The sequence below is a fragment of the Pundamilia nyererei genome, unplaced genomic scaffold (assembly GCF_000239375.1).
Source record: "Pundamilia nyererei isolate P.nyererei 1_Seehausen unplaced genomic scaffold, PunNye1.0 scaffold00058, whole genome shotgun sequence".
NCBI lineage: Eukaryota > Metazoa > Chordata > Actinopteri > Cichliformes > Cichlidae > Pundamilia > Pundamilia nyererei.
The window spans coordinates 447,799-460,062 of NW_005187459.1; the positions used below are offsets into that span (position 1 = coordinate 447,799).

Here is a 12,264-nt window from a genome sequence, read left to right on the forward strand (position 1 = left end):
GAGACTCTCTTGTTCCCACACATCCCAAAGGTTCTCTATTGGATTGAGCTCTGGTGACTGATCTGTGGAGGCCATTTGAGTGCCGTTATCTCATTGTCTATGTTCAAGAAACCAGTTTGAGATATTTTGAGCTTTCTGACAGTTGTAATACTCAGACAGGTTGTGGCATTTAAGTGTTGTTCAACTGGTACTAAAAGTGTTCCAAGAAAATCTCCATCATTACACAACCACCATCAGCCTAAACTATTTATACAAGGCAGGATGTATCCCTGCTTTAATGTTGTTTATACAAAATTCTGACTCTACCATCCAATTGTTACAGTAGAAATGGAGACTCATCAGAACCTGATAACATTTTCCACTCTTCTGTTGTCCAGTTAAGGTGAGCCTGTGTGAATTGTGGAGTCAGTTTCCTGTTCTGTGCTGACAGGACTGGCACCCAGTGTTTTCTTTTTGCTCATGTAGCCCATTTGCTTCAAGGTTCAACATGTTGAGAAATTCTCTTGTGCAGACCTTGGTTGTAATGGGCGATTGTTTGAGTCACCGTTGCCTTCCTATTAGCTCAAAGCAGTCTGGCCATCCTTCTCTGACCTCAGGCCCCAACAAGTAGATCATCGATTTCTGAAATACATCTATTCTGATGGTCTGTTTGAAGTTCAGCAGGTTGTTTTCATCATGCCTACATGTCTATTAACTTGCTGCCATGTGATTGGCTGATTTGATGAATGAGCAGTTGAACAGCTGTACCTAATAAAATGACCAGTGAATGTTATTTTCATTTTTCAAGATTTCAAACATTTGTTGCTCTTTCTCAGGGCGTAACAGTTTGCATGGTGTGATTTAAATACTGTGTTCCTTATTTGTTTAATCTATAAAGATTAGTTTTTGGAATTAATGAAGCATAAATGAACATATCTTTCCGTTTAATTGCTTTTTTTTTTAACCCACTGTCAAATAAAACAGCAATTAATTAATTGATGTTTTCTGTTCTGATATCAATTTTATCGAGTGGTAAAGAAGCATTTGCTCACCTCACAGACCTGGACGCTTCAAAATCATAGCAGCTGTGTCTATCATAAAATATTCCATCAGTGATAGGTTTAATTTCACTTGTTAATGTGCATTACTTTATTGTCATCTCAAGTTAAAGCACAAGAGGATGACCTTTTGAATCAGAGCTGTCAATTTTTAACTTTTTCTCTGCAAAAAAATCTACACACAGGAAAAAGCATCTAAAGTTGATCCAGTCATGTTTTGATGCAACTTGGAGGACAAACATCGTGATTTCTGTCTTTCAGGCTCTTCACCAGAGAATTCTAGACAACAACTTTGGGATTGTTAGATGCAAAGATCTGGTCTGGAGACGACAGGACTCTGAGAGGTTTTATGCTGAACATTCAGGTTTGGAAACAATTCATTTGTGTTTAAGCTTTACTTAAAAGTACTGCTGTAGTATATGATGTACCCAAATAAATGAATCAGCAGCCTATTTTAGCAGGGTGCACTGTATGTATGACAGTTAAAAGAAATAAATGTCTTGTCAAATGAAGGATAGCTGATTTCTCCTTTTTGTTATTGAAGGTCTTTATTCTTTCTTTCTTTATTATTTCTGTTTTACAAATCTCAGGGAGATTCTTCTATCAAAGACTTGTTGAATTCATGTCAAGGTAAGCCTCCATGCTTATATCATGGACAGATTTCGTTGACTCCATGTGATTGAGTTACAATTTTATGTGTTTGGATGATTGTTGTTGGGTGTTGTATTTTAAATGGAATAATGGATGGAGAGCCATCAGCACCTCTGCTGATAGCACTCCAATTTCATGCTCAGTAAGGCACCAGTAAACGATTTTCCCAAAACAGGACAACAGGAGTTTCAGTTATCCGTGTTTAGAACACAATTCCCTGGTGCAGTAGCCTAAATATCGCTATGCAGAGCACTCACAATAGGTCCTCCTGCTGCGAGCCTCCATTGGATTGTTAAAGGTGTTTGTAATTACTTTGTCTTTTTTTTTTTGTCTGCTCACAGCAGTGAAGCAGTAGTTGCTACAGCAACCCTTCTCTGACTGCTGCTATTGATATCGCAAACATAGGAAGCATCTTCAAGTCTGTCAGCCAGTCAAGCTTGATGCCGCACCAGCTGGCATTGTTTAGCTAAAACGGATTTATTTATGGCTGAACTGTCTTCCCAGGAGGTCCTGGGGGTGAATAGATTAGATTTGTATGAAGAGTGTTTTTTTTTTTTTTGGTCTGTTATCTAGAAAACATCAGCAGTGTTCAAAGTCAGATTCATGACTGCTGTGGAAATTTGTCCTCAGTGGGCCAATGCGAGCGTACATTTTAGCCAGGGAGGATGCCATAAGCCACTGGAGAGAACTGATGGGGCCGACCAAAGTGTTCAGAGCCAGATTCAACTCGCCTGCTTCCATCAGGGGCCAGTTTGGACTCACAGACACAAGGAACACAACTCATGGCTCAGGTAAAAAAGCTCCCAAGCTTCATAATGCTAAAAAAATGATAACAAAATGATATGCGTAATGTTAATAATCTATTATTGTGAATATATCATCTTAAACATATGCAAGAGGTAATAGTGGGGCGATCGTGGCTCAAAGAGTTGGTGGTTCGTCTTGTAACCAGAAGGTTGCCGGTTCGAGCCCCGGCTCGGACAGTCTCGGTCGTTGTGTCCTTGGGCAAGACACTTCACCTACCGCCTACTGGTGATGGCCAGAGGGGCAATGGCGCGATATGGCAGCCTCGCTTCTGTCAGTCTGCCCCAGGGCAGCTGTGGCTACAACTGTAGCTGCCTCCACCAGTGTGTGAATGTGAGAGTGAATGAATAGTGGAATTGTAAAGCGCTTTGAGGGCCCCAAAAAGCGCTATATAAATGCAATCCATTATTATTATAACTATATATAACTTTACACATGACTCAATTTCACATCTTTTAAAGCCCATCAGTTTCTATAATGGTGTTTGGTGTCATTGGGCAGAAAACAGAATAGGCATAGTCTGTGCAAAACACTCCTCTTTTCTTTTTGTTTCACTAGAAAATTAGGAAATGGGTACAATGATTTATTGAAACGTGCAAACATGCATGAAAATAAAAGGCAAAAACAGCTTTCTGTAGTTTCAGGAATAGTTCTCCAGGCTTTTTGAAGGACATGAAAAAACAAACAAAACATTCTTCAGAAGATGGTCAGGTAGAAGGACTGGACTGAAAATGAGGGAACAGCAGAAATCATGGAGAGCTATTTCTATTATAAGATTTATTATAAGTCTGGCTTATTTGGGAAAAAACTATAAAGAATTGAAGGCTCAAGACTTTTGCACAGTATTGTACATTTATATTTTGAACATGTAACAAGTAGTATTGCTGCATGAAAATGTAAGAAATGTTTAAGATTTGCGTTTATTTTCATAGCAGATCTTGGAATCCATCTTAATATTTTATAGTAACGTGTCTTTCTGGTTGCACATAAATGACATTTTTAGACCAATTAAAAAGAAGCCTGTAATTACTATGCAAATTTTTGATTTTCCATTCTGTTATTGTTTTCTGTAGATTCTCTTGAGTCGGCTCAAAGAGAGATTACTTTCTTCTTCCCAGACTTCTGTGCAGACGAGTGGATGAAAAAGGAGGAGCCATTGTTTAGATCAGGGCAGATCCGTTATGACCATCAAAACCAGATTCACACACTTTCATTGTCAAGCTGACACCAGATCAGCTCAACGCTGTCAACATCATCAGTATAAAGACTATTACTGTTGATCTATTGCTCACATATATACAGAGGTACCTCAGCTGAAGGCCACATGATTACCTGATTGTCTTTGAGCATGCCAAATGAGTTCATTTTAAAAGGACAGTACATTTCGGTGTGTAATTTATTATCATTAGAAAACACAAATAACGACAGAATTTTAAAAAGTAACCTCGATATCTTACAAAACACGATGCTGTTCGTGAGCGCTTTTTCTTTTTTATTATCACAAACCTCCGTCCAGGCTTCACTGTAAATAGTGCAATCGTCACAGTCAGTTTCCTGAGCCTTTTGCTTTGTAGGACAGCAGCGACTACAAATGGTGCATCAATGCCAAGTAACAAAACTATGAAACATTTATATCATATTAAATAATATTGCAGTAATAGTTTTACACCTATGTTAATGTTCAACCACATCTTAAAATGTGAAAATACTCTGGATTAAACTATTTTCGCGTTCAGTGCTAAGCAATGATTTCTTTACACTGATGTGGAAACAAGCTGTCAGCTGTAATATACTACAATTGCTTTTAATATGACATTCGCTGTAACATACCACGTTTTGTTTTGCCTGTTACCCCATGCTTGTTTGATCAAATGTCTCTTGTAAAAGTCTCCAACATGTCAGTAAAACATACATCGTAAAGTACTAAATGCACTAGAAATCAGATTTTTGTGCTTTCGACACCTGTCAGACCACAAAACCTGTTCGATTTCTTTCACAGTCATAATTATTTTCATTTTTTGGCTTCTTCCAATGTCCCCCTGCACTCAGGCGTTTTGTGTCGCCACCTGTTTGATAGCTTCCACTGGTTTCATGACCTCATATGTCGTGAGGGACTTCTTCACCTTCCCGTTCTTGTCCACCTGGTGGATGCTCTGGGTGACTGTAATGGTCACCTGCTTGGTCGACATCCGATTGTCCTGCCATTTTGTCTGTTAATGGAGAATAAATGGACAATAAAAAATAATAAAAAAAACACTGAAATACTGACAGTGTGGTAAATATTCTTCCTGGGGTCCTACACACTCAAGCCAACATCAACATGTCAGTGTAAAACAAGCCAATTCTGCTTATACAGACAGCACTGAATTTCGCAGAACATAAAACTAGTTTATAAAAGGACACCAAAAGAAGCGATAGTCAACATCTGCATTACTTCATTGCATCCAAGTGACTTCTTCAGTCTCAGCTGACTGCAGGTTACCCCAACCTTATAAACAGTACATTTGCACAGTAACTGAAAACAGCCCACTGAATGAACAATAGGTTGACAGGTCAGTTCCTTGATCATTAATATGCAAATTGTCATGACCATTGATCAAAGACCATTGGTCAATGGCCATAAGTACCATTCACAGAGAGTTGGGGAATGGCTGCCATCACAGCATTGTAAGATGGTGAAAGATGTACCCTTTGGCCCCCTCCTCGATTCATAGATGGTCTTTCCCTTTTCACGTTATGTCTCTGTCTTCATGTCTTAACAAAAATTTAAATTCATCTTTAGTACTCTGTTGCATAATATAAACTGGTAAGGAGTTCTATCCTATCATAGTTCTGTAAATTGTTTTCTGTGTGCACTTTTTAAAATTTCTTTTGATGAAGCACTCAACCAGATTACACTTCAGTAATCAAACTGCGACAGAACAAATTGATTTAAAACATGTTTTATAGCCTCTGATGTCATTAATGTTTAAACCACACCACTGACAGACCTCTACCTATATTACTTATTAAATTATAATATCAGTATGTTTCGACCATGTTAATTTACAATCCACTGTTCTACCTAATCAGTTTCTCTCCTGGTCTGCAACTGTTCCATGGGAATATTATTATTACCTAAGCTTAAGTATTTGTTTTGTTTTTGGTTGATACCTGCATTACCATACACTTTGGTTTGCTAACATTAAACATCAGTTTATTATCTTTCATCCAATTTTCTACTGCCTTCAAATATCTAACATATCAATTGAGATATTAAAATTTTTAAAAAAGAATCGTTAATAAAATCCAAAACTAACAGTGGTCCCAAACAGGTACCTTGAGGCACTCCACACATCACATTTCTTGTCTTTGACATACTATTAAAATAAATGGTCTGCCTGTGATTTGTCAGATAGCTTTCTAACAAATTTCAATGACATGCTTGCAAAATCTTAGAAGTGATTGTATGAATGTGTTTAGCTCCAAATGTGAAACGAAATGTTTGATGCGCCACACCTTAGATGTAGGTCAGTATTGCAGGGAAAAAAAGGTGCTGTGAGCTGTCTTGAGCACATTTAAACACATTACAGAAGGAAAGGCTTACAATCTCTTCAGTGTGCAAAACACTTCTGCGCTGCACTGTGGTTCCAGAAGAAGGCATCGTCGTGTCCTGCCGCGGAGAGCCCAGTGCTGTTGGTGTGCTGCTGGGCTTCACATCGTTCAGGCTGGCTTCAGACATGGCCGAGCAGACCTTTAGGTAGGCCTGAGCCGGTGGCGGGAGGCCGTCTTCAAAGAAATCTGGAACTGTAAAGATGTAGAGGTTCAGCTATGTCTGCTTATGTGTTTGTAGCTTTTATACATTTCTATGAATTTTCGTTTTTTTTCTCTTGAAGTTAATCAATTTCAGCTTGATAAGATAACCGCTATGCCACAATTAGCTTCTGTTAGAAGTCATCGGTAAATGAAACGGTAGCGATTACATATTGACAACTTAGTTGTCTTACACTGAACCAACTTGATGGTACTGTGGAGGCGTGAGCTGTGATCAGTTATTCGCAGGTAGTCGATGTTTGCATTTTACAGATGTGTGTACACCTCATCTCCTCGTTAATGTGTGACCATGTGTCTAATGATGACAGATGACATATGGTGCAGGTTGGACAAAACCAAAACACGAAATGAGGACATTTTAATGAATATTTTCTCTAGACATACTGAACCACAACTTATTATGATTATTGTCATAAAAATCTGTTTGGTTCCCAGCTGCTGATTAATTTAGCCAATTTTGGGTCTGTTTTATCTCTCCACATTGAAGCTCAAGTCAATTTGCCTTCACAATTACATCAAGGCTCCTCTCCCTGCATTCACTCATGCCTGTATCTGTTGCCATGAGAGCTGAGCCCTGTTTGAGCACAGTGGCTTTTGAAGCAGCCTATCATCCCCATTTACTGACTCATCTCCCCTTGGCTTCAAAGAAAAGAAGAGGATCCATCTAAGAGATTTATCTGTTTCTGATGTCCTGACCTGTATGTAGAGGCACATACAACTAACTGCACACTAGAAGAACAAAGGTCTCTAAAGTGGATACTTCCTCTGTCACTCATGTTTCTGTTTTCTTTCTTCTGCATAATGGATTCTTGTTGAAATCAGGCATGCCATCAGCACAGCCCTTGACATGAAGAGATGGTCCACTCCGCTTTGATAGAAAGAGTGTAAAGAATGGGCAAGTCATTGCTAGTATGTTCAAATTATTTACAGCAGTGAGATTTTAAAGGATGTACCTTACTCATGTAAAACGGCAGTAGAACAATAACATTAGAAACTACGGATTGATGCAAAAACAAACAGATTTAAAATCATCTGTTACAGATATATTAAATTCTGATGGGGAAGCCTCCCACCCCCCTTTATATTTCTTCATACAGTAATCAAGGATATTTCTTTTCAGCAGGTTAAATTAATGCCTGCTCCAGTTAAGAGATTAATTCAGTATTCATTCACCCATCTGCTCAGCCATACAGTAATTCATTCTTCTTACCAGGGCTGATTGTTTTCTCAGAAGTGAAGCCAGCCTCTGAGTTCTCAGAGGGGATGCTCTGGATGGATGACAAGGGGATATCTGTGTCTGTGCTCGTCAGCCATGTCGACTCTGTCTCTTTTGTCCAGCTCTCCAGGTAGCGAGGCTCCAAAGCGTCAGTTCTGCTGCCCCCACAGCCCATGACTCTTCACTTCCCAGCTCAAAAAGATTCACACTGGAAGTGATTTGAATCACAGGAAACTGTGATGTTAAGTGTGTGTCTACTGATCCAGTTCTTTACACGACATGCACTGCAAAACAATCTAAATGACTTAAAAATGATGAGATAATTACTCAGTGTGCCTGCTGTGCACTGTGAGTGAACAACCAGACCTCTGCAACACAGGAGTCATCCAAATACACTTATTTTTGCACGTTATTCTCTCATATGAGAGATATGACACAAACACATACTTACAGCACAGCACACAGCTGTGGGAGAAGCTGAGGGCCCTCATACAGTTAGTATGCATTAACTTCTATCCTTCAGAGAGCAGATTATGTGGTCCCACCCTCTGTTAACTCAGCTATGTTTAGGTTTGTTTAAGCAGCATCTTCTGATTATTAAGTAGACCAGGGAGACCGTGTTCAAATCTACAGGAGAGAGATGAGAGAAGTTATTGAAATGTGTGTTTTTCTATCAAAATCAAGTCTTCCTCAAATTGCATGTAAATAAATTCTCGGTTTCACTGATTGTCAGACACTGAATTAGCCGTTCGCAGTCAGGCCTTCGGGCTCTTTATACCGTCCTGTTTAACTTATTTAGCCCTCCCCCCCTTCAGATCATGTAGGTGGAGAGCGCTGCTGTAAAGCCATAAAGTCGCATATAGGCTGTTATATAAGCGAAGAAAAACACATAAATCATAGTATGTGGATCTGTCAGCTGGCGATACATAGGCAGCTTTCGCGTCACTGTCATCGTCACAGGCCATAGGAAAAAATATCAACACTGCCGTGAAATACATAAACAGAAAGACGAGATGTAAATATGTATGACGGAAACGCGAATGGCGCTGTAATGCAGATGAATCAAACACCGGACACTAACACAGATGATCTCTGAAGGCTTACGGATGCTGGAAAGTCGGGTTTTTGTCTTGCCTCGGTGCTTTTCCAGTGTGTCGTCTGCCAGTCAAACCAGTAACACACTGTTAATAATAATAATAATTATACTAGCGACACGAGCACAGCCGGTAGCACGCTGCGCGTCCGCACGCTGCTGCACCACCAGCCTCTTCATTCATCCTCCTGTAAACACACTGAACGGCGGATCTGTGGCGGAGCGGTGTATGTTAGAGCGTCCATCCTCTTGTCCTTAGGATGAGGGGGTGTACTTGAATTCAAGCAGAAAAAAAATCAAAGTATTACCTCAGCTGTTGCCAGGTAAACTTCAAAATAAAATAACGGTCCTCTGCGAGCGTTGATTGACTTTTGTTTGATAACCCCGAACTGAGTTGCACTTTATTTATTTCATTTCATATTTTATGACAGTATCTGATTCCAAATTTCTTGTCTATGCGGCCTTTAAAAAACGTGTTTACAGTCCTGACATAAAAACTACTACTTCTACTATCTGAACACACCACAGACTGAACCTTGAAGCAGTCTGTGGTGAGGATGAGGGGGCTACAGCAGCAGAAGACCACAATGGGTCCCACTCCTGAGAAAAGGAAGCGGAGATAGTCAGGCGGTTCTGAAAATGTTGTAAGGACTGTTAGGGAAGAGCAAATGTTATAACATATGTGAAACTATATACTTTAGGCATCTAAGTAGCAATAGTTTTGTGGTAGTAAGAGATGCTCTTCTGCAGACCTTGGTTCCGGTGAGTTGTTATTTGAGCTGCTGTTCCCTTCCTATCAGATTGAAGCAGTCTGGTTATTCTCCTCTGACTTCTGACATCAACAATTTTTTTCCGACAAAAACTTTCATAAATACATGACAGTCTGGGCAATGAGCAACAGAAAATTTTATGGAATTTTACACAATTAGCAGGTAGAAAAACTGAGACATGCTGCTGAAATTGCTCTTTAGATCTGTATGTGGGAAAATCCTAGTTAATCAGCAGTTCTTCAAGTACTCAGACCAGCATGTCTGGCACCAACAACCATTCTGGTTTGAACCTCATCTTGACCACTTCTACATGTCAGGCAGAGACACCATGGTTAGCCTCATAGCAAGAACCTTTCTGAGTTTGAATCCACCATCTGGCCGATGCCTTTTTTTGCGGGGTTTGCATGTTCTCCACGTGTCTGTGTCAGTTCTCTCTGGGTTCTCTGTCTTCCTTCCACAGTGTAAAAACAGGCAGTTAGTGGGGTTAGGTTCCATCCATCCATCCATCCTCATCCGCTTTATCCGAGGCCGGGTCGCGGGGGCAGCAGCCTAAGCAAAGAGGCCCAGACCTCCCTCTCCCCAGCCACCTCCTCCAGCTTATCCGGGGGAACACCAAGGCGTTCCCAGGCCAGCCGAGAGATATAATCTCTCCAGCGTGTCCTGGGTCTGCCCCGGGGCCTCCTCCCGGTGGGACATGCCTGGAACACCTCACCCAGGAGGCGCCCAGGGGGCACCCTTGTCAGATGCCCGAACCACCTCAGCTGGCTCCTTTCGATGTGGAGCAGCAGCGGCTCTACTCTGAGCCCCTCCCGGATGGCCGAACTTCTCACCCTATCTCTAAGGGAGAGGCCAGCCACCCTTCGGAGGAAGCTCATTTCCTCCACTTGTATCCGCAATCTCGTTTTCTCAGTCAATACCCACAGCTCGTGGCCAAAGGTGAGGGTAGGGACGTAGATCGACCGGTAAATTGAGAGCTTTGCTTTTACACTCAGCTCTCTCTTCCCTGGTAATTCTAAATTGCCCATTGGTGTGAATGCGAGTGTGAATGGTTGTGTGTCTCTCTGTGTAAGCCCTGCGACAGACTGGGGACCCTGTCTAGGGTTTACTCTGCCTCTCGCCTTATGGTAGGTGGGATAGACTCCAGTCCCCCAACCCTGAATTGGCTAAGCGAAAAAGAACAGATGGATGGATAAATGCACTGAGTTCCAGTGGTTCTCTACACTGACACGTCAAAACATCCTGTGCACAAAAACACCCTGTAAACATTTAAATATGCTACTTCAGTACTGCTTCAGTATTGAAGCTTCCCTTTACAATAGAAAGGCCCCTTCTCTCTCAAATCTGCATTTCACTGATTGCTTGTGAAACTCCTCAGTTGGCTGCAAAGTGCACATTCATCACACTTCTGTGCTGCGGTTCCACAATGAATTGAATGAACAATAAACAGCATCCCTCTTTGTGCTTTACTGCAGAGAGAACACTACAGGTCTGCTTGTGGAAATAGAGGTCATTTATTCCTGACATATCTGCTGCCAATAAAGCACACTGCAAAAAACCAAAAAAAAAAAAACCCCAACAAAAAACACGCACACACACAAACAAAGAATGGAGCTCAGACTGTAAAACCAATTCACTAATGTGATAGTTCGACATTTGTTCCTGTCAGAAAGAAAAGATTTAATGTGCAACATCATATGGTCTATGCCCCGGTCAGTTAGTGATGACTGCTCACAGTACTGCAGATGAGGTCCTTTAGATTCCAAAGACTTGGCGGGATACACCAAACTTCTTAAAATACAGGGGCAAACAGAAAACTCGTCATTGTTCACTTTTTCATGTTGAGGAAGCTCACCGTGAGCAGCTCTCACACACCTGACCACCCTCCTACACACAGGTGCATTAGACCAAAAGCAGAACACACATTTCACCTCTGGCTTTACTTTGGGGATTTACCAAACTGCCAGTTGCCCTTTAAATACACAATAAACCATTAATTTGTGCAGATCTGGCTGATCCTGAGCCAAATCACATCTCCATGACTTCCTGTGCTCATTCCCCTGTCACCTGGCAAATAAATCTTGCTTCCTGTGGACAGCCTGGTCAATATGAAGCCGGACAGCTTTGATTTGTATGTCCTGAGCCTCTGTCCTATTGGACTACTGGTCAATAGGCCTGTCTTCCCATTACCCTGGTGATTAATGTGGCACACGGCCAAATGCTACACAGGAGTAAATTATTCCAGCAACAAACAAAGATCCATGCAACAGCTTTTTATTTTAACAGTGAGCAAGTCTATGATACACTGTAATGAGTAACATTTTACATTTAAAATATGCACGGTGCATATGAAACATGTCCAAGGTGTCAAATAATGACGTAAGTTTCAGATAGATTTTTAAACTGCTGTTCAAAACTTCTATTTACGAAGGGCAGCCAATCAAAAGGAAAGAGAAGGCATCATTAAAAGGAAGAATGCCAAAAACTACTTGTTTTCAGCTGGGGACAAACTGAGGAGGGGCTGTACCAAAGCCCCTGTGGAAGATTGATCATTTTGAATTTTGAATCATGCAAAGCTAATCTAGTAAAGTCCAAGAATATTAAAACAATTGAGCTGTAAAGGTCCACTTTAAAAAGTTATTTCTTATAAAGCAGCTGCTAAAGTTCAGCAATTGTTAAATGCATGACACTCAAGAGAAGAAGTGAGTTGTCATATTCCCTTTAAATTTATGTACAGTCTGTATGTGTCAAACCTCTCCCTTGTGTTTCCAGCTGGGTTTTGTTGATAGCAAAAATGTGCACTCTCCACTGATTTGCTAAAGTTTCTGTGAGAAAGAAGAGAACTTTTTCTGGCAAATTCAGTTAGGCAAGGGAGTGCAACAG

At 40.8% G+C, this 12,264-nt stretch overlaps 2 protein-coding genes across 3 annotated transcripts in view; one reads left to right on the top strand and one right to left on the bottom strand.

Moving 5' to 3' along the window:
- Positions 1-4,745, top strand: part of nme6 (NME/NM23 nucleoside diphosphate kinase 6) — an 11,753-nt gene extending 7,008 nt beyond the window's left edge. Inside the window, exons 2-5 of the mRNA XM_005734495.1 lie at positions 1,299-1,401; positions 1,628-1,667; positions 2,319-2,479; positions 3,566-4,745. Of these exons, the coding sequence (XP_005734552.1) occupies positions 1,299-1,401; positions 1,628-1,667; positions 2,319-2,479; positions 3,566-3,717 (456 nt within the window). The 3' untranslated portion in view covers positions 3,718-4,745. The remainder of the gene's footprint in view (positions 1-1,298; positions 1,402-1,627; positions 1,668-2,318; positions 2,480-3,565) is intronic.
- On the bottom strand, positions 3,871-8,883 carry baalcb (BAALC binder of MAP3K1 and KLF4 b). Of its 2 annotated transcripts, none has more exons than XM_005734349.2 (5): positions 8,626-8,883; positions 7,973-8,148; positions 7,516-7,729; positions 6,079-6,278; positions 3,871-4,702 (listed from the first exon to the last, which is right to left on the bottom strand). In XM_005734349.2, exons 3-5 carry the CDS (start codon positions 7,694-7,696, stop codon positions 4,538-4,540), a joined length of 546 nt encoding a protein of 181 aa, XP_005734406.1. In that variant the 5' UTR covers positions 7,697-7,729; positions 7,973-8,148; positions 8,626-8,883; the 3' UTR covers positions 3,871-4,537. The 2 variants fall into 2 exon arrangements, with proteins under 2 accessions (XP_005734406.1, XP_005734407.1); XM_005734350.2 differs by having other exon boundaries at positions 8,603-8,883.
- Between the last annotated feature and the right edge of the window lie 3,381 nt (positions 8,884-12,264).